Consider the following 23239-nt stretch of genomic DNA (forward strand, 5'->3'; position numbering starts at 1 on the left):
AGCATATCCACTATTAAATGTACTATGTAAAAGATCTATTATGATGTAGCATATCCACTATTAAATGTAGTATGTAAAAGATCTATTATGATGTAGCATATCCACTATTAAATGTAGTATGTAAAAGATCTATTATGATGTAGCATATTCACTATTAAATGTACTATGTAAAAGATCTATTATGATGTAGCATATCCACTATTAAATGTAGTATGTAAAAGATCTATTATGATGTAGCATATCCACTATTAAATGTAGTATGTAAAAGATCTATTATGATGTAGCATATCCACTATTAAATGTAGTATGTAAAAGATCTATTATGATGTAGCATATCCACTATTAAATGTAGTATGTAAAAGATCTATTATGATGTAGCATATCCACTATTAAATGTAGTATGTAAAAGATCTATTATGATGTAGCATATCCACTATTAAATGTAGTATGTAAAAGATCTATTATGATGTAGCATATCCACTATTAAATGCAGTATGTAAAAGATCTATTATGATGTAGCATATCCACTATTAAATGTACTATGTAAAATATCTATTATGATGTAGCATATCCACTATTAAATGTAGTATGTAAAAGATCTATTATGATGTAGTATATCCACTATTAAATGTAGTATGTAAAAGATCTATTATGATGTAGCATATCCACTATTAAATGTACTATGTAAAATATATATTATGATGTAGTATATCCACTATTAAATGTAGTATGTAAAAGATCTATTATGATGTAGCATATCCACTATTAAATGTAGTATGTAAAAGATCTATTATGATGTAGTATATCCACTATTAAATGTAGTATGTAAAAGATCTATTATGATGTAGCATATCCACTATTAAATGTAGTATGTAAAAGATCTATTATGATGTAGCATATCCACTATTAAATGTAGTATGTAAAAGATCTATTATGATGTAGCATATCCACTATTAAATGTAGTATGTAAAAGATCTATTATGATGTAGCATATCCACTATTAAATGTACTATGTAAAAGATCTATTATGATGTAGCATATCCACTATTAAATGTACTATGTAAAAGATCTATTATGATGTAGTATATCCACTATTAAATGCAGTATGTAAAAGATCTATTATGATGTAGCATATCCACTATTAAATGTACTATGTAAAATATATATTATGATGTAGTATATCCACTATTAAATGTAGTATGTAAAAGATCTATTATGATGTAGCATATCCACTATTAAATGTAGTATGTAAAAGATCCATTATGATGTAGCATATCCACTATTAAATGTACTATGTAAAAGATCTATTATGATGTAGTATATCCACTATTAAATGTAGTATGTAAAAGATCTATTATGATGTAGTATATCCACTATTAAATGTACTATGTAAAATATATATATTATGATGTAGCATATCCACTATTAAATGTAGTGTGTAAAAGATCTATTATGATGTAGTATATCCACTATTAAATGTACTATGTAAAAGATATATTATGATGTAGCATATCCACTATTAAATGTACTATGTAAAAGATCTATTATGATGTAGCATATCCACTATTACATGTAGTATGTAAAAGATCTATTATGATGTAGCATATCCACTATTAAATGTAGTATGTAAAAGATCTATTATGATGTAGCATATCCACTATTAAATGCAGTATGTAAAAGATCTATTATGATGTAGTATATCCACTATTAAATGTAGTATGTAAAAGATCTATTATGATGTACAGTAGTATATCCACTATTAAATGTACTATGTAAAAGATCTATTATGATGTAGCATATCCACTAATAAATGTACTATGTGTAAAAGATCTATTATGATGTAGCATATCCACTATTAAATGTACTATGTAAAAGATCTATTATGATGTAGCATATCCACTATTAAATGTAGTATGTAAAAGATCTATTATGATGTAGCATATCCACTATTAAATGTAGTATGTAAAAGATCCATTATGATGTAGCATATCCACTATTAAATGTACTATGTAAAAGATCTATTATGATGTAGTATATCCACCATTAAATGTAGTATGTAAAAGATCTATTATGATGTAGTATATCCACTATTAAATGTAGTATGTAAAAGATCTATTATGATGTAGCATATCCACTATTAAATGTAGTATGTAAAAGATCTATTATGATGTAGTATATCCACTATTAAATGTAGTATGTAAAAGATCTATTATGATGTAGCATATCCACTAATAAATGTACTATGTGTAAAAGATCTATTATGATGTAGCATATACACTATTAAATGTAGTATGTAAAAGATCTTTTATGATGTAGTATATCCACTAATAAATGTAGTATGTAAAAGATCTATTATGATGTAGTATATCCACTAATAAATGTAGTATGTAAAAGATCTATTATGATGTAGTATATCCACTATTAAATGTAGTATGTAAAAGATCTATTATGATGTAGTATATCCACCATTAAATGTAGTATGTAAAAGATCTATTATGATGTAGTATATCCACTATTAAATGTAGTATGTAAAAGATCTATTATGATGTAGCATATCCACTATTAAATGTAGTATGTAAAAGATCTATTATGATGTAGCATATCCACTAATAAATGTACTATGTGTAAAAGATCTATTATGATGTAGCATATCCACTATTAAATGTAGTATGTAAAAGATCTTATATGATGTAGTATATCCACTAATAAATGTAGTATGTAAAAGATCTATTATGATGTAGCATATCCACTAATAAATGTACTATGTAAAAGATCTATTATGATGTAGCATATCCACTATTAAATGTAGTATGTAAAAGATCTATTATGATGTAGCATATCCACTATTAAATGTACTATGTAAAAGATCTATTATGATGTAGCATATCCACTAATAAATGTACCATGTAAAAGATCTATTATGATGTAGCATATCCACTAATAAATGTACTATGTGTAAAAGATCTATTATGATGTAGCATATCCACTAATAAATGTACTATGTGTAAAAGATCTATTATGATGTAGCATATCCACTATTAAATGTAGTATGTAAAAGATCTATTATGATGTAGTATATCCACTAATAAATGTAGTATGTAAAAGATCTATTATGATGTAGCATATCCACTATTAAATGTACTATGTAAAAGATCTATTATGATGTAGCATATCCACTAATAAATGTACTATGTAAAAGATCTATTATGATGTAGCATATCCACTAATAAATGTACTATGTGTAAAAGATCTATTATGATGTAGCATATCCACTAATAAATGTACTATGTGTAAAAGATCTATTATGATGTAGCATATCCACTATTAAATGTAGTATGTAAAAGATCTATTATGATGTAGTATATCCACTAATAAATGTAGTATGTAAAAGATCTATTATGATGTAGCATATCCACTAATAAATGTACTATGTAAAAGATCTATTATGATGTAGCATATCCACTATTAAATGTAGTATGTAAGAGATCTATTATGATGTAGTATATCCACTATTAAATGTACTATGTAAAAGATCTATTATGATGTAGCATATCCACTATTAAATGTAGTGTGTAAAAGATCTATTATGATGTAGTATATCCACTATTAAATGTACTATGTAAAAGATATATTATGATGTAGCATATCCACTATTAAATGTACTATGTAAAAGATCTATTATGATGTAGCATATCCACTATTAAATGTAGTATGTAAAAGATCTATTATGATGTAGCATATCCACTATTAAATGTAGTATGTAAAAGATCTATTATGATGTAGCATATCCACTATTAAATGCAGTATGTAAAAGATCTATTATGATGTAGTATATCCACTATTAAATGTAGTATGTAAAAGATCTATTATGATGTACAGTAGTATATCCACTATTAAATGTACTATGTAAAAGATCTATTATGATCTAGTATATCCACTATTAAATGTAGTATGTAAAAGATCTATTATGATGTAGTATATCCACTATTAAATGTACTATGTAAAAGATCTATTATGATGTAGTATATCCACTATTAAATGTAGTATGTAAAAGATCTATTATGATGTAGCATATCCACTATTAAATGTAGTATGTAAAAGATCTATTATGATGTAGCATATTCACTATTAAATGTACTATGTAAAAGATCTATTATGATGTAGCATATCCACTATTAAATGTAGTATGTAAAAGATCTATTATGATGTAGTATATCCACTATTAAATGTAGTATGTAAAAGATCTATTATGATGTAGCATATCCACTATTAAATGTAGTATGTAAAAGATCTATTATGATGTAGTATATCCACTATTAAATGTAGTATGTAAAAGATCTATTATGATGTAGCATATCCACTATTAAATGTAGTATGTAAAAGATCTATTATGATGTAGTATATCCACTATTAAATGTACTATGTAAAAGATCTATTATGATGTAGTATATCCACTATTAAATGTAGTATGTAAAAGATCTATTATGATGTAGCATATCCACTATTAAATGTAGTATGTAAAAGATCTATTATGATGTAGTATATCCACTATTAAATGTACTATGTAAAAGATCTATTATGATGTAGTATATCCACTATTAAATGTAGTATGTAAAAGATCTATTATGATGTAGCATATCCACTATTAAATGTAGTATGTAAAAGATCTATTATGATGTAGTATATCCACTATTAAATGTAGTATGTAAAAGATCTATTATGATGTAGCATATCCACTATTAAATGTAGTATGTAAAAGATCTATTATGATGTAGTATATCCACTATTAAATGTAGTATGTAAACGTTCTATGGTAAAATAGATATTCAGTTGAAATATGAGCAGTGGAGTAAAGCTGTGAACACTCGTCCACTTGGTTACAGAGTTGATCTAACATTGACACCTACAGTGTTGCTATGAGAGCTAACACCAAACACAATCACAAACAAAACCTTTATGCATATAAAAACTAAGAAGTATAAAGTAAGACCTACTTTTTTGACTGATTCACTGCTTTTCCACTGTACCTTTAGTGCAGCGTTGATGGAGGTGTTCCTGGCTTTTCCTCCACTATGTGAGGATCCGGAGCTGTTACTACCGGACCTGTCTCTACAGTCTCCCCCGATTTGACTCGCTCTCTGCCCGCCTCTGTGCTGCTGAGCCCCGGAGCGCCGCCGCCCCTCATACCGACTCTCCTTAGACATGGGGCCGTTATTTCACTAGGTAGAATCTAAACGCTTTTTCATACAAATCAAATGCTCATTTTCCAGCAGAAAGAATAGACATTAAACAGCCTTCCTCTTCTTTTTCTGTGGTTCTTTGCAGTGGCGGATGAGCAGCGTGATGGTGCATTACCGCCACCGACTGGACTGGAATTATACTATATGGCTAAACGTATTTGGACACATGACCACGAGCTTGTTGGACACCCCATTAAAAAAAACTAAAGGTATTAAAATAGAGTGACTTTTATATGATCTTTTATAACTACAGCCACTCTTCTAAGAAGGCATTGTACAAGATATTGAAGCCCATGTGGTTATATCAGCTATTGTTGAGTGGCGGTTCTTGATGCGGTGCCATCTGAGGGATCAAAGATAAGCTTGCACCCTTGGCCTTTACAAACTAAAATTCCTCCTGATTCCTGAAATCATTTAATGATATTATGCTCTGTAGAGGGAGAAATATGCAAATCCCTTTCAATCTTTCTTTGAGATACATTGTTTTTAAACAATTCAATCATTTTCTCACACATTTGTTGACAAACTGGAGATCCTCTGATCATCTTTTCTCATCAAAGACCTGCAGACTTTCCTGGATGCTGCTTTTGTACCAAACCATGATTACAATCACCTGTTGACATCACCTGTTTAGTATCACACCATTATTTAGTTTTCTCACCTCATTCCTAGCCCTAAATTGTCCCTGTCCCAACTTTTTTGGAATGTGTTGCAGGCCTGAAATTCAGGAATGGATGTTTATTAATAAATAAAATGAAGTTAAGCAGACAAAACATGAAATATCTCAGGTTCATTCTGTCTGCAATCAAATAAAAGTCTGTGTAATGTAAATGTAAGGAACACTGCATTCTTATTTTATTTGCATTTTCCATACTGTCCCAACTTTTTCTGATTTGAGGTTGTAATTTAAAACAGGTTTTTCACTAAGTCTTTATAAATCAGGGGTGTCGATCACACAGTGCACGCTGGTAGATCATGCCTCATTCAAACAGGTCAACGTGATTGACATGAAATGTGGCCACTGTTTCTTTACTTCGCTGTTTTTTTTTATTATTATTATTTTAATTTGCTTTGCTTGAGCAAAGTAATGCTGGAACAGGAAAGTTCCTTCCCTAAATTGTTGCTGAAAAAGTTGAAAGCCTACCATTTCCTTTTTATTATTGATTTATTACACTTGTTAGCAACTGTTGTGGCTGAAACACATACATTAAAAAATTAGAAGAGGTGTCCCAATACTTTTGTCCATGTAGTGTAAGTGTGTGCTTCAACGTACAGTTGCTATGATACGATGTTACTTTCTAGAGAGTTTCAGTTGGGCAGGTGTGCACATGGTGGAAATAAAGTTAAAATCAGTATTTTACAAACATTTGAACATATCATTTGAACAATTCATCTAATGTTATTGTCTTCTAAGGGTTCTTTTTGTGTCTTTGCAAAAATGTGTTTGGTTGTTTCAGTCATTGTCTCTTAGATGGTAGCAGGCGAATATGTACTGTCTTTGTCAGTGGTTCTCCTCCTCTTTCAACATTATTATTTTTTAGTGTTGGTGAGAGTGTAAAATTCAGGATGAATGATTTGCTGTGTATTGGACACTCTTAAGAAGTGCAGATCATGCTCAATGGTGGTGGTGGTGCAATGAGTGGAATATGTTTCATTATAATTTTTACATTAATATATTGGAGAGGAGGGCATTTTAAGCATACCTGAATTTGAAGCCTATATGAATTTTAAGCATACAGTGTATCACAAAAGTGAGTACACCCCTCACATTTCTGCAAATATTTCATTATATCTTTTCATGGGACAACACTATAGACATGAAACTTGGATATAACTTAGAGTAGTCAGTGTACAGCTTGTATAGCAGTGTAGATTTACTGTCTTCTGAAAAGAACTCAACACACAGCCATTAATGTCTAAATAGCTGGCAACATAAGTGAGTACACCCAACAGTGAACATGTCCAAATTGTGCCCAAATGTGTCGTTGTCCCTCCCTGGTGTCATGTGTCAAGGTCCCAGGTGTAAATGGGGAGCAGGGCTGTTAAATTTGGTGTTTTGGGTACAATTCTCTCATACTGGCCACTGGATATTCAACATGGCACCTCATGGCAAAGAACTCTCTGAGGATGTGAGAAATAGAATTGTTGCTCTCCACAAAGATGGCCTGGGCTATAAGAAGATTGCTAACACCCTGAAACTGAGCTACAGCATGGTGGCCAAGGTCATACAGCGGTTTTCCAGGACAGGTTCCACTCGGAACAGGCTTCGCCAGGGTCGACCAAAGAAATTGAGTCCACGTGTTCGGCGTCATATCCAGAGGTTGGCTTTAAAAAATAGACACATGAGAGCTGCCAGCATTGCTGCAGAGGTTGAAGACGTGGGAGGTCAGCCTGTCAGTGCTCAGACCATACGCCGCACACTGCATCAACTCAGTCTGCATGGTCGTCATCCCAGAAGGAAGCTGACGCACAAGAAAGCCCGCAAACAGTTTGCTGAAGACAAGCAGTCCAAGAACATGGATTACTGGAATGCCCTGTGGTCTGACGATACCAAGATAAACTTGTTTGGCTCAGATGGTGTCCAGCATGTGTGGCGGCGCCCTGGTGAGAAGTACCAAGACAACTGTATCTTGCCTACAGTCAAGCATGGTGGTGGTAGCATCATGGTCTTGGGCTGCATGAGTGTTGCTGGCACTGGGGAGCTGCAGTTCATTGAGGGAAACATGAATTCCAACATGTACTGTGACATTCTGAAACAGAGCATGATCCCCTCCCTTCGAAAACTGGGCCTCATGGCAGTTTTCCAACAGGATAACGACCCCAAACACAACCTCCAAGATGACAACTGCCTTGCTGAGGAAGCTGAAGGTAAAGGTGATGGACTAAACCCAATTGAGCACCTGTGGCGCATCCTCAAGTGGAAGGTGGAGGAGTTCAAGGTGTCTAACATCCACCAGCTCCGTGATGTCATCATGGAGGAGTGGAAGAGGATTCCAGTAGCAACCTGTGCAGCTCTGGTGAATTCCATGCCCAGGAGGGTTAAGGCAGTGCTGGATAATAATGGTGGTCACACAAAATATTGACACTTTGGGCATGTTCACTGTGGGGTGTACTCACTTATGTTGCCAGCTATTTAGACATTAATGGCTGTGTGTTGAGTTATTTTCAGAAGACAGTAAATCTACACTGCTATACAAGTTGTACACTGACTACTCTAAGTTATATCCAAGTTTCATGTCTATAGTGTTGTCCCATGAAAAGATATAATAAAATATTTGCAGAAATGTGAGGGGTGTACTCACTTTTGTGATACACTGTATATTGGCAGGGCACACACACTTTTATTTATTGTAATTACGGCCGCACTGTGCACACACTTTACTTTGAATTTCTTAAACTGGCCCGTCCCAATGGCCAACTTAATCTGTGCCCTGGCAATGTGGTAACCACTACTCAGGTAATCTGTACTCAAGCGTACTGTTGCTTTGGGGCCAGAAAACATTTCATGACTGACTGATTTCATGGTGCAGGTGTGTGAGTGCAGTGTATTTGTGTGTTTGTCTGATGTCTGTGTGTAAAGTTGATATTGGCTTCATGTGTCGGTGTGTGTGTATGTGTGTGCACCATCTTGACTGTCACATGTGTGCGAAGTCTTCTTTGTGTTCATATGTTGCTGGTGTATGTTTTTGCAGTACCTTTGTGAGGTCTCATTGTGTTCATTATTTAGCAGGTTTTCTAAAAAATACATGGACTGCTGATTTGGTGAAAAAAGTGACTTTTGGGGGAGACAAAGGGACAGAGGCAGTTTGTGATTTATGGAATTGCACTGTGCAAATAGTGTATTTAAACAAAAAATGCCAACATACATTAACTACACACCCTTTACTTTACCCTCCTGTTCATGTAATACCTCCAATCTAACCAGCTGACTTCAAACTAAATAGCTATTTTAAAAAAAATGCTATTTAATTGGCAAATGTTTTGTGTTTTCCAGAATGTGTAGCATACACCAAGAGAACAGTACAGGTGTAAATGCTAGACCCCTACTGTAAGGGGATCTTGAGTCACACTGTGGAAGCATTTTGCTAGCTTAGATTGAGTGCACTGGCTCCATATGACATGTTACCTGCAAACCAACTATTGAATTTTTCAAAATCCTCCTTCAAGATAAGCCACCATTTAAAAAGCAAGATGAGTCACTAAATGGTTTAATGATTATGTCTCTCTTTGAAGACAACAGATTTTAACTATTTTAATTGTTCTTGCAACCCTAGCTGCATGTTCGACACCTTCATTGGCTAAGGAGAGCAAAAGGACAAAGGACAGCATACATTTTCTCTGAGCAAGTTTGCAGCTGCTGATTTTTTTTTCAGACCAGTGGCACTGTCTCTCAGAGAGCCCTAACATTATTGATCATACTATTCCATCTACAGTATATTCCTGCAACACTAATGAATCAACCAGACAATATGAGTGCCATTCCCATATGTCCTAAAAGAATTCAAATTAAAACAATTTAAATACTTACATTGTATATGCAGTAATGATGCTTTAAAACATTACAAATTGTGGTATCACTAAAGATAGTTTCCACACTGCCTTTAGGTGTTAAATCTCACACCCCATATTTTTATTGACATCAAATAGATTCCTGGGGACAAATTTACCCACTGTACAGACGAGATTCAATTACTGATTTCATTTTCCTTTCTAAATATTGCATGAATTTAATGAACTTCAAGTCAAGTTTAGCAATTAAAAGTCAAGCCAATAAGACAGTGGGGAGAATAAATTCATGAAATTGCATTTGATGTAGTAAATCATGGCAGTATTCAAAACTAAAATTATATACACATCTGCAGGTTTGTCATTAAAACTGCTAAAACTACCACATGGATAAAACTAGGTGATGTTAATTCAGGACTTAATTCCATGTGCACTCTATAAATGTGTTAAGCAACATATGAATAGCTGCATTCTTAAAATTGATACAAACGGATCTAACGCTGAATCACTAGTACTCAGAAAATACAAAAATCCTAGATGTATTTTTAACCAGATTACAGATGACTCAACTTCGAATGTGCAACCAATTAGTCCTAAACTCTTAACTTTGAAGGCACTCTTGTTAAAAAGTTTTCCACGTATCATCACGCTGCTGCATTTTCTATCAAACGATATATAGATCTTTAAAATGGTTGTGGAATACTGTGTAATTTACAAACACACACAATAAACAGATCGAATGAGTTATCCACAAGCTACATTCATTTTCAAAGGGAATAAAAAAAAATAAGTCAGTGGGAGGTGGAGTGGTGGTTGTTTGAAAGAGAAATAACAGTCAAGGCCACACGAAACCACCATAGAAATGAAACAAACCAGTCATTTCAACCATATTGATACATAAAAATAATGTATTAATGTCAATAGAAAATAAAAACATTACGGGGTCATGGGATAACACTGAATGAAATGCAAGGTCTACCCCTCAGAGAGAGGATAAATTGTACATAATTCCTAAAACAGTGGACTAAATTTTAAAGCAAGATTGAGCTGGCTAGGGAAAACAGTGAATATGACGCACTTGCAGACATCAGGCTAGTCCATGTGCTGGTGCTACAATTACCAGACATTTTCAAAGACCAAGCATTATTTTCACAGAAAAAGCAATCAAAAGCACATAGAATATTTTACATTTTACCTATACTTGGCATATAAAACAAACAATTGAATTAAAAACATTAACACCCACCCCCCGCCCCAAAAGAATGCATGAAGTAATAGTCAAAAGCAGTCATAAACCAAAAGCCTTGATTCATCTGTCATAACATCAGCAGATAATACATAATAGGCAGGAAAGACAGTTTTGTGATTTACATTATTACGACTCCCTCCCTCCCACCCTACCGTCCCTTTATGCTACACATCTTACAAGTGACTGGATATGTTTGCTTTTTTCTGTTCTTTTTTTTTAACCAGTCTTAAAAAGTATTAAAAACAAAACATAAGAGAAGCCATTTAAAAATAAAACTTCAAACCTATAGTAAAAATCAATAAAAAGTCAGCATATCAAACAAGCCTTCCAACTAAAAGGAATGCATGTTAAACTCGAGCAAAAGGAACGTTTTACAAACCCGACAGGAAAATACATATGTACAAATGTTATATATACATATACACACAACTGAATATGTATATTTCTTTTTTTTTTTCTTTTTTTTTTTAATGAATCCTTAATTAACTGGCCATTTTGGTGGAAAAACTGATGGCTAGTAAGGGTAGAGTGTCCCATTGAGCACCGAAAGGAGTGACATCAGTCCTCTTCTCCACAGCACTTTAAAATAAAGTCCAATTTGAGCAAAAAGGAAGAGAGTCTCCTCTGTATACCACCCCTTATAAATATTTGCAGCCAGGCCGAGCAAAGCTCTTTCCTTCAATTGCATTTCAATTAAAATTTATAAAATGTGTGCATACTTAAGTCATTTCTTTAAAACCTTTGTTGATAACCCACCCATACCCACATAAAACATGGTCTGTAAAAGAGAAAATCGGTAGTTCAAATTCTCACGAGTTCATAGTTGTGTATATTTCTGTCCCCTATTGAAAATTTCAATGTATTAAAACAGTCCGGTTGTTTTCCAAGTTTCAATGGCCTTAATCCGGGGGTAAAAGGTCATGCAAGCGAAACTTCTCTCTTACATGGGGCCGAACATCCTCATTCTGCAAAAAAAGAGGTAAAAGAAACAAGGGAAGATCCAACATTAAATCCAGCTATTCAAAAAATGGCCATGACCACTTTATTTTCTAAATAGCAAATAAACACACATCACATACCAATTCCACCAGCTTCTCCAAAAACGGAACAAGCTTCAGGAGCTCGTTGTCATTCTTGTCCACAAACCAACTTTCAATGGGGATTCCATTAGATAGCTGCAAGTAAAGACATTCTGACTGACTGTTCATCATTAATGTAAACAAGTAAATGAATAAAGCAGACAGGCCAACCAACCTGGTAAGCAAAGGCTTGCGGTGAGTTGTCAATTATGATGGTCTTGGACAGATCCCTACCAAGAATGTTCAGGTCTTTGATGTAGTTTCCTTGCACACACACACAGTGCTCACGAAACAACCTGTGTCTAACCACGTCAAACAGAAAAACAGAAGCAATTATAATATGCACAAGAAATCAAAATAGCTCATAAAAAAAGTGTGGGGTTGGCCAGGAAAGCCTCAACACTCAATTTATTCAACATAATACTACAGGGAGAAATCAACTGACCTAACTAATTGTTTCTTAGGATCCAGAATGTTCAGCAACTTGTCAGCGTAAACCTTCTTGGAAGCAGTAAATAGAATAATCTGTAAAATAAAAAATAATAAATAAGGGACATATTTTAATTACTATTATTTTGTTTACATGTGAGTCTTTCTAACAAATTAAAGTAACAATCTATTTGTTACACTTCATGTTTTTAAATGGGACATTTATTTATTGATCAATTCGCTTAATTTGTCTAAATTATTTCAAAATGCTTTTTTGTTTTTACATTATTGCCTTTTCTAATATATTTTAACAAATCTAATGCATTTTGTTCCCCATATTGTGATGCCATGTTAAGCTGCTGTTTCACTGGGTTCCATTATGTAAACATCTTTGTATAAAAGGCAAATCTTACCTCATAAATTTGAGACATGCGCTCCAAGAACTCCCTGAAGAATGGCCGCAACCGGACATATACCTTAAAAAGAAAAACGCATTTAAAATGGCTATCCTTTAGTAAATGCTTAAGGAAACTACATTAATAAAATTCACTTAAGTTTTTAGTACTTTTCATTTGTATGCATCATACTTGTACAGTCCCTGACAGAAGTTCTGTCACTTATCCATGTTGTGGAAACAAAAGCTTATAACCTGACTTTAAATTCATCCATTGGTTTTAGAAATGACTCATATGAAAGCTGAAACCATATTGATCATTTAATGAACACAGAAAGGTCAGATTTTGGCAAGACAAAAGTTTTGTCGCCCACAGAAAGTAATGTGAAAATCAAACAAATAATTTATTTCAAATACAAAGATATGTTTCATAACATTGGTGAATGAAGTTGTGGTGCTATTAGAGCCATATTTAATATTTTGTGTGACTTCCATGAGCTTTAAGGACTGCATCCATGCGGTTCGACAATGATTCATACAATTTATTGATGGTCATCAGGAATAGCAAAGAATGCAGTCTTACATGCCTCCCAGAGTTCATCAAGATTCTTTGGTTTTGTCTTCCAAGCTTCCTCTTTCATCCTACCCCAAACATGCTCAATGATGTACATGTCTGGTGACTGGGCTGGCCAGTCCTGGAGCACCTTGATCTTCTTCGCCTTGAGGAACTTTGATGTAGAGATGGATGTATGAGATGGAGCACCATCCTGCTGCAAAATTTGACCCCTTTTATGATTGTGAATGTAAGAGGTAGCTAATACTTCTTGATATTTTAGGCTATTGATATTGCCTTCCACCTTGCAAATGTTTCGCACACCCCCATACTGAATGTAACCCCAGACCATGATCTTTCCACCACCAAACTTGGATCCATACGGGCACCAGTAGGTCTCCTGCAGTATTTGCGGCGGCTGTGGTGTAATTCAACTGAAGATTCATCTGAGAAATCCACCTTCTGCCACTTTTCCAGCGCCCATCCGTTTAGCAGGCTGTGGGCCTTGGCAAATGCCACACGTTTTTTTAATTGCCTTTTGTTTAGTGCTGGCTTCTGGGCACTGATTCGACCATGGAGGCCATTTCGAGACAGAATCCTACAAACTGTTCTAGTTGACACAGGGACTTGAGGTGACCAGGCCTGGTGGAGCTCTGCTGCAGTGGAAGAGGGGCTGGCTTTGGATTTTCTAACCAACAAACGTTCCTTCTTAGCAGTTGTCTTGCGGGGTCTGCCGGACCTGGGCTTGTCAAAAACATCTCCAGTCTCTTCAAATCTTTTTTTAATTCTTTGTACTTGACGCTGAGACACATTAAAGGTGCCAGCCACCTCTGCAGTGGATCTGGTCTTCAGCCTCTTGATAATCAAGGCTTTGGTCACAGGGTGGATTTTTGGCATGTTGTCAGAGGTGAAGTTGCAGTTCAAGTGAAGGTCTGGGGTGCTGGGGTTCTTTTTATACACACCCACTAATTAACCGATCAATTAGTGTGCACAGGTGAGGCTGTAAACTAGGATTGGGTGCATTATATGACAAGGCGACAAAACTTTTGTCTTGCCAAAATCTGACCTTTCTGTGTTCATTAAATGATCAATATTTCTGCAGTGAAGCAAATTTATTTTCGTAAATTAAACCTCATTTGGGAGGGTTTCAGCTTTCATATGAGTCATTTCTAAAACCAATGGATGAATTTAAAGTCAGGTTATAAGCTTTTGTTTCCACAACATGGATAAGCGACAGAACTTCTGTCAGGGACTGTATATTAGGACACCTGATTAGCTGATAGCACTGGGAAGTGGTAATATAAACCCTGGAGTCCAGTACTAGTGGGCTAGTGTAATTTAATCAGGGAATCCAGGAAAATCTCAGTTTGTGAAGGGCAAGGACCAAAACCACTTTTAAATGTGTTTGACCTTCAGGTCCTCGGATGGCATTGCATGAGAAAATGTCATGCTGCTATTTATAAAATTAGCCACATTGGATTGGAAGTATTTAAAAAAAAAACACTCTCTCAACACAGTCTGTAGCTGCATTAAGAAAAGCAACCTGAAACTCTGTTACACAAAGAGAAAGCGAAACATCAATTTTAAAACAGCAACGTTTTCTGGATCCGAGCTTCTAAGAGGGACTGACAATAGATAAATATGTGGATGCCAAATGAGTGCACATTTCAGCTTATTTTGAGTGCTTTAGAACCCACAGCATGGGTGACTCATATGTGTGAAGGTAACAGTGACACAGAGATGTATATTAAGGTTTAAGCAAGCCATATGCTGTCAAAGTAACATTTTACTGGGAAGTCTATAAGGAGTGTTGTCAGTTTCTTTAGCTGACCTTCATCCAACAATTATGGGAGTTTTGAATTTTAAATCATTTACAGTTAATCAATGTGTTAAACTCTGCTTAAAACAAAACCAAGATAAAGCTTACCTGGTAAATTACATCTTGGAAAAGAACAGGGAAGGTCAAGGCTGCATCCTCCAGCTCATTTAAACTGCAGTGGACCAATGTCTCATCCTGAAATCAGAACAGTGCCTTTATCCAACAACACTTGGGTTGTGAATCAAACTCAGCTATTGAAAAAAGTAAGTAAACTGGTTTTATTTTAATTTACAACATATTATCCTAAGACAGTTGACATTTTTTCAATTGATTTTCTGAGAAAAGATTATTAAAAATTAGACCAATTACATGATTCAGTATGTATTAACAGTAGAATTACTTAAATACTGAGAATCAACACAAAGTTGTTTTTTATCACAAATGCCATAACATAATTCTTGTTGCTTAACATTTGTTGTTGCAGACAAATTAAGAGCAGATTAAAGGCAGCTGTATTATCACATCTTTGGTCAAGCAGTCAGCCCATATAATCACTGTGAAGTGACACTGCACACCCTTAAAACAGTTTTTTTAATGATGACATTTTTTTTCCCCACGTAAAACTAACTTTAATCCTCCATGACTTGCAGAACTATCTGAATTATGATCAACTCTGTGGATTTAATATGTATGAGTGAAATACGCTCAAATCCCACCACAAAATAAAAATATCCTTGTTTGCATTAAATTTTATTTGCTTGGTCAGTTTATCTTCCTTCCTCACTTAAAATAACTCTGAAGGAGACTAAGGATTAATAAAACTACAATATTCTAGAAATTACTACCTGTCTAGCATGCACAAGTATTTAAAACTATTTCTCCTAGTACCTACCAAGTCTAAAACCAGCGAGAACTCTGGAGTACTTCTGGTCTTCAGTGGAAGTGCTGGCTTACGAGTAAGCTGCTCCTCAGTCAGTGGTGGTACATGTTTAATAAAGAAATAGCTGTGGGGGTCATACAAATTAGACCAAAAAAGGTAATTACATGGTAATATGGCAAATGAATTATCATTGATTCTATAGCTCTTTTCTAACTTACGGATCAAAGACCTCCCAGTCTTCCTCATATGTCCCCTCCGATGGGGTTGAGGTCGGGGCTTCAGGGTAATTGTTGTTAGATCCAACAGCTTTTAAAACAAATACACATTTAACTCTATTATAAACACATGCATTATGGTATACTCAATATTGACACAAAGTCTGCACAGTGGCAGCATGTCTTGTTTCCTATGTTATGTTAAGAACTCATTATCTCTTACACTTACCTGTCAAAGGTGGCATGTCAGCCTCAGTGACAATCTCACCCTCCTCCTCAGCTGCAACTGCAGGCATTAGAGGTCTTGTATTTAGTGCTGGGTCGAAGTTGATGTCTCTGCTACTGTCGGTTGTAGTGCTAGTTGGGGTCTCTTCCAGCTGCTCCATGTCCAGTTCCTTCACAATTTCTTCTGCTTCGACTGCCTGGCCAGGTGAGTCTGAGACTGATGTAGCTAAAAGAAAAAAGCACAGCAAGGATGTAATCTTCATAAATAATAGAGATAATAAACAGAGCATCTGAATATAAATGATAAACAATAATATAATACTAATAATAAGTATTTAACTACATTATGTTTTGGCATACTTCCAGTTTATACAGCCACTTCAAATTAACCAACAAGCTAAAAGATAAACTTAATACATTTAAATTTCACAAATAATTGTGTATACAGTTGCAAATGTAAATATTCTACCCCAAAGCAAAAAATAAGAATATATAACTAACTCTAAACTTTATAAGAATGATGCAGAAAATGAGCAAAATAAATGATGTAGTTAGTATATTGGAGTATCAGCATTTTTTTTTTAAATACACCTACGTCACAATTATTTAACTCCTATGTAACATGGTAAACAATAAGCAATACACTACACTGCAATCATCTCTGTTTTTATTCCCAACACAAACAATTACCATTTTTGTTGGCTGGTGAGAAGAAATTGAAAACTGGAGAGAAGATGGTTCCTAGCAATGTGGTACGTGGGGGACTGTTGGCTACTTCGGTCTGTGCCTCCAACTTCCCATTTGGCTTCACCAGTTTACTCGGACATGCCATGGTGTCTAAAGAGAAAAAGAGTTAATAGCTTTGTCATCAACCACTCCATACCCTGGTGGCAGGTGGTCAAAACTGAAATTTACAAACTGCCTACCAACCGATTATACTTCTGTATTATATGTCAGTCTGTTTAATGTACTGTGTCTTTATATTGTGTATCAATTATATATTTTCATTTTTATATTTCTCCAACAAATTGTATAAGAGACAATACTACTGATAAAAACAGTACAATTGCACTTTAACTCACCTCCATTGGCAGGACCTTTCCTGCGAGTTCTAGGGTTGGCTTTGCTGGACAGGTTCCCAACGGGTGGGGTGGATGTGATCAAGTTACTGTCAGAGTCGCAGTCAACACGGCTCCTCTTAGCAGGGTTACACTGATCCACCTAATAAGTGCACTAAGTGAGCAGTTTCAAGTACACCAAATGTTTTTACTACATAATTAAATTGTTTGTGAGGAAATATATTTACATTATCCTCGTTGTCATTACTATATACAGTACAGTGAATTCTGATGGTATTCAAATACACTGACTTCTTGCACGGTGTTGTGGATCTACTTTTGCAAGGATATCTGTCATTTTTAGTCATCAATTTACAGTTATTAAAACATAATATCAAAGTGAAAGCATGTTTTGTTCCATAAAAAACAAAATCACACAGAAAATTCACAACAGAAATCAGAAAATGTATTCAATACTTCATACAAGACCACCCTTTGCAGCAATTACAACTGCAGGTGTTGTTGGACATTTTTCTACATGTTTTGAACACACATGGATTCAGACAGTCTAACCTATTCCATACTGCAGATCCTCTCAAGCCATATCACATCAGATGGTGACAATCTGTGAACTTCCATCTTCAGGTCTTTCCACAGATGTTCAATGAGGTTTAAGTCTGGGCTGTTGCTGGGCCACTCAAGGGCAAACAGAAACTTGTCCCAAAGCCACTCGTGTTGTTTTGTCTATGTGCTTGGGCTCACATATGTTAAAATGTGTTGCTCCAGTCCGAGTTTGTGTGCGCTCTCTGTTCTTACCAGTTTTCCTGGTCGTTTTCATTTTTAATTAATAATAAAAATCTTGTGAAAACTTTTCTCCTTTAGACTGATAAGTAAAAAGCCAATAATATTCATTCAAAATCAAATCCACAACAAAAGGTGTGCTAGAAAATCAAATGGCCTGAATACTTTCTGAATCCACTGTATATATGGGTGATAAGATCTTATCAACTTCAAACCTTGACAGCATTCCCTCTAATAAATCTCTTAATTGTGGAAAAGATGCCGGTGTCATTCTTCTGCATCTTGGCTCCTCCTGAAGACCTTGTTGGCTCCACTTCGGAGTGCTTCCTCTTGGTCTTGGCAGTCCGGACAGGTGGGATTTCACTCGGCTGCTGAGATGCTTTGCGCACTCTCAGCCTCATTGTCCCAAAAGTCACATGTAAGACTGTAAGACAGAAAAATCAAACCTCTCAGCCACTTTATTGCACATAAACAAAGCTGGGGACTATTGGTATGTCCGCATTTTGCTAAAGATTGTTAACAAGGTGTCAACATTTATAGACTTTTTATTCAGCTTTCATGGTGGTGCAAACTGTGTGCAAAACACTGGTGCTGAATTGTAACTGAACTGTGGGTGGAAACGGATCTACAGCTACTGTGACCAGGATGGAGTGGTTTCCTGCATGCAGTTCAGATCTGTCTCCTATTGAAAATGTATTGTGCAGCATGAAGAGAAAAATCAGCTAACAGCAACAGACTGTTGAGCAAATGTCTCCCATCAAGAATGAACAAAATGTAACTTTCAAAACTGCAACAATTAGTGCCCCCAGTTCCCAAACCATTAAAAAGTCTCATTAATAATAAAAAAAAAGGTTATGGAAAACAGTGTTACACACACTAAACAACTTTTTGGGGGCATCAAATTGTAACTTAGATTTATGGCATGGCCCCACTATGATAGACAACAGCTGTGAATTTATCTGTTTCAAGCACCCCCCAGCCTTACACACAGCCAATCATGTCTGTATGTAGTAGGGTTGTAACGATTCACCACAATACAGTTAATAACCGATTCAAAAATTCCACGATTCAAATCGATTTGACATGTAAAATGAATCGATATTCACTGGCGCTGAACACCTGGTTGCCAAATTTGGGGTTTTTCAGCCAAATTGGGCTCAATTCAAAATTGTTTTGCATAGTTTGTACCTATCTCAGAAATAAAAGGGCATTCATTATTTAGATAAATAAAAGAATCACAAATACAGTATTTTATTTTCTTAAGAGAAATAATAAAAGTAAACTTTGTCATAATTTGTCTTCAATTTCAGTTTTTAAAAAATTGGTGAAAAATCATGAACCCAGTATCATGAATCGCATCGTGGGTAGAGTGTATTGTTACATCCCCAGTATGTAGGCTTTGAACTCCATCAGTTTGAATCACATCAGTAGCAGGCTAGCACAATTTACCACTATGCCACCTGAGCGCTTATGTTTAGAAACATGTTTGGAAAAAAAAAAAAGAGTAAAGCAATCAAACCCAAAAACATTGTACCTACTAACAAGCAGAAAATTAAGCTTGCAAATTGCTTGTGTTTAAAGAACAGTGACAGAATGATAAATTAATACTAGATCACTGATTAGATGGACCAGCCAAATGCATCCAGTTTGTAAAAAGTGAAAAATGATTTACAATGACAATCAGGCTGGAGTTAATTTTTTTTTTTTTTTTTTTTAAAAGGCCATCCTAAGATCCTAACCTTAAACCTAGAGACAATATGTGGATTGAATTACCACGTATGTGGCTAAAAAACAACACATTTGGGTGGACTTTAATCATTAGTAAAGGTTGTCAAAACTCAAGCCAGAATTATTCCTGAGATTCACTTGTAATCTCACAGTTGGACTACTGCAACTCCCTCCTGGCAGGTGCTCCTATGTCCACTATTAAACCCTTGCAGCTCATTCAAAATGCAGCTGCTCGCCTGGTTTTTAACCAACCTAAACACTACCACAACTCTTCACTGGCTTCCTGTAGCTTCACACATTCAGTTTAAAACACTGATGCTCGCCTACAAAGCCAAAAATGGACCAGCCTCAAGCTACCTTCGTGGTCTAATCAAACCCCGCTCTGTACCACGCAACCTCCGAGCCACCAGTCGTGCTCGACTTGATCCTCCACCCAGGACTAGAGGAAGACAAGCATCAAGGCTCTTCTCTGTACTAGAACGCAAATGGTGGAACAAACTTCCTCTGTCTGTCCGAACATCTGAGTCTCCTGCTGTCTTTAAAAAAAATGATTAAAAACCCACCACTTTACTAAGCACTTAAGCTGACTTGTACTTACTAACTAACACTCTTATTCATTTCTTTATTTAAAAAAATAAAATAAAATAAAAACTTTGGTTCTATCAGGGTTATAGCAGATTTGTGTTCTTGGACTGTTGTTTACTTAAACTAGAGTAATGAAATGCTTACTGTGGAAGCACTTCTATTAAAAAGCTGTATCTAAAGCTTAATGACCGCCAAGAGAGGCTGATCGAAAAAAATAATAATAATTAAAAAGAAATAAAAACTAACACTGTCATGACTTACAAGTCCTCTAGGAGTGTATGCAAGGTTTAGACTCGAGTTGTGTTCTGTAAAGCAGAATTAGACGAGCTGAATTTTACCGCCGACTAGAACTTGGCTGGAGTGGGCGGGGTGAAAACATGTCTCATTGCTTAGCATGTAGCTACTAAAGTGAATTATAAATATATATTACTCTTAATTTAAGTCAGTACAATTATTAAAAACTACACACTATGGTGAACACTTAAAATAACACAATACTTATTATTGAAGCTAGTTGAGAAGACGCAAAATGTGGAACATTAGTTGTGGGCTAGCGTTAGCTCGGAGTGTAATTAGCAATTAGCTACGTTCGGGTTTCATAAACAAAGCATATTTAATTAAACGACTGCTGACAAACAGTGAAGCAGTTCCTTTCTTCGTGTCGGTAAATTACTGAAACGCTACTATACGCGCTCCAAACAGCCGTTATGAGTGGACAATGCATTTCTGTGCAGGTTTAAAACGCGACGCTGCTAATGCTAAAGCTAGCGACCAGTTGCTGTTAAAATTGCAGCTGTGTGCCGACATTGCTGCGTCGTTCACACAGCGCTGGTTTACCGTGTTACGGACTCGCAGAGAGACAGTATTCTAACACACGGTTACATTTATAAAGGGTATTTATTCCCACTGGGTATTCTGAGGCACACGGTGTGAGCGAGCTGGCTCTGATAACCGTGCTCGGTGAAGGTGTGAGGAGATTTGAACCCTCACTACAGCCGCGGCGCTACGCTCTCCTGCACTGTACTCTACCCAACAATAACACTGAACTTACATGCAAAGCGTCGCACCAGTACAGTCCTGGACTGGTTGTGGATAGAGCCACGACGGAGGAGACTTTATCAGGTTAAAAGTCTCTGTCCTTTACGCGTCTATCCAGTATGAGTCACGGAGCAACACATAGCTCTCTTACTGCTTCTTGGGACGCCATTTCCCGCCTCCTCACCCAGACTCTCTTCAAAGGACCCGGATGACAATGAACGCTCCGTTGTGCGCATGAGCAACGCTTCGCTTCAACACATTACTTTACAAGCACAGTTAGCAAGGATGCTCACTCAGATTGTTCCGTTTACTCTCTTGGGTGATTTTCCATCCAGTTCTTCTACACAAAAACATTAATATCTACTTTGTATATAAATGAATATACAAATCAAACATTTGAATAAACATAATATATTTAAACCCCGAATGAAAACTACGCAGCCAAATAGTCCATAGAGACAAATGATACTGAGGTAAAGAAGGCAAAATGTCGATACAGACAATACACGAAATAAGTGATGAAACAGGGTTTTCTATTGTTTTTATTAAATGGTGCACAAAACTGCTGATAAGTACTAATTATATGTAGCTGTGTCACAGTCAAAAATCAGTGTAGATGTGTAGACAGATGTGTAGTAGATGTCTGTTTGGAATTGATTTCTAAGTCCTGTAGCTGCCTCCTTCCATTAAACAAATGTATTTGTTTTCACCCCTAAAACTAGGTTTTAGGAAACCCTTAAAGTGACCAAAGTCTCACCCTGTTGCAGTAAGGAACTTGTCTGACTTTACTCTACATGCTGTAATTGTGCAATTCAGCTGCTTAGGTCTGGGCTGCAGGTAGGCCAGTCTAATATCTGGAGTCTTACTACGCAGAGTCTGCACACAAATGCAGTACGTGGCTTAGTATTGTTTATTTATTTATTAGGATTTTAACGTCATGTTTTACACACTTTGGTTACATTCATGACAGAAACGGTAGTTACTTGTTACACTAGATTTATCAGTTTAAGTCTTTTAATGTCAAACACAGTCATGGACAGTTTTTATCTCCAATTCAATTCACCTCACTTGAATGTCTTTGGACTGGGAGGAAACCAGAGCTCCCGGAGGAAACCCACGCAGACGCAGGACGAACATGCAAACTCCACACAGAAAGGACCCAGACCGCCCCACCTGGGGACCGAACCCAGGACCTTCTTGCTGTGAGCCACCATGCCGCCCGCTTAGTATTGTCTTGCTTAACAAGCTGGGATGTTCCTAAAAAGGACACCATCTACTAGGCAGCTCCAAAATGTGTATGTTCCCCTCATTAATAGTGCCTCCACAGATGCACAAGTTATCCATGCCACTGGCACTAACACACCTTAATACCATAAAAGACATTAGACTTTGCATTTAACATTTGTGACTCTCCTTTTAATCTTAGGCCCGGAGAACATA

General features: G+C 35.7%; 2 protein-coding genes and 1 long non-coding RNA gene across 7 annotated transcripts in view; 1 reads left to right on the forward strand and 2 right to left on the reverse strand.

The window, feature by feature from the left end:
* Positions 1 to 5288, reverse strand: part of scaper (S-phase cyclin A-associated protein in the ER) — a 203992-nt gene extending 198704 nt beyond the window's left edge. For 4 of the 5 annotated variants that reach the window (XM_062991994.1, XM_062992001.1, XM_062991972.1 and 1 more), the window contains exon 1: positions 4995 to 5288. In XM_062991994.1, the coding sequence (XP_062848064.1) occupies positions 4995 to 5204 (210 nt within the window). In that variant the 5' untranslated portion in view covers positions 5205 to 5288. The remainder of the gene's footprint in view (positions 1 to 4994) is intronic. The other variant, XM_062991980.1, reaches the window with a different exon arrangement.
* Positions 5134 to 9574, forward strand: LOC134310428 (uncharacterized). The gene is made up of 3 exons (XR_010011307.1): positions 5134 to 5223; positions 5326 to 5449; positions 9515 to 9574. It is a non-coding gene; the product is annotated as an uncharacterized LOC134310428 (long non-coding RNA).
* A 1867-nt stretch (positions 9575 to 11441) lies between these two features.
* On the reverse strand, positions 11442 to 21973 carry ctdspl2a (CTD (carboxy-terminal domain, RNA polymerase II, polypeptide A) small phosphatase like 2a). Its single transcript, XM_063002341.1, has 13 exons — positions 21813 to 21973; positions 18664 to 18872; positions 17672 to 17810; positions 17280 to 17426; positions 16594 to 16815; positions 16368 to 16455; positions 16162 to 16273; positions 15378 to 15464; positions 12917 to 12979; positions 12520 to 12599; positions 12250 to 12376; positions 12075 to 12170; positions 11442 to 11960 (listed from the first exon to the last, which is right to left on the reverse strand). The coding sequence occupies exons 2-13, from the start codon at positions 18847 to 18849 to the stop codon at positions 11895 to 11897; spliced, it is 1413 nt and encodes a 470-aa protein (XP_062858411.1). The 5' UTR covers positions 18850 to 18872; positions 21813 to 21973; the 3' UTR covers positions 11442 to 11894.
* Positions 21974 to 23239: the final 1266 nt, after the last annotated feature.

This window comes from Trichomycterus rosablanca, chromosome 1 (genome assembly GCF_030014385.1).
Source record: "Trichomycterus rosablanca isolate fTriRos1 chromosome 1, fTriRos1.hap1, whole genome shotgun sequence".
NCBI lineage: Eukaryota > Metazoa > Chordata > Actinopteri > Siluriformes > Trichomycteridae > Trichomycterus > Trichomycterus rosablanca.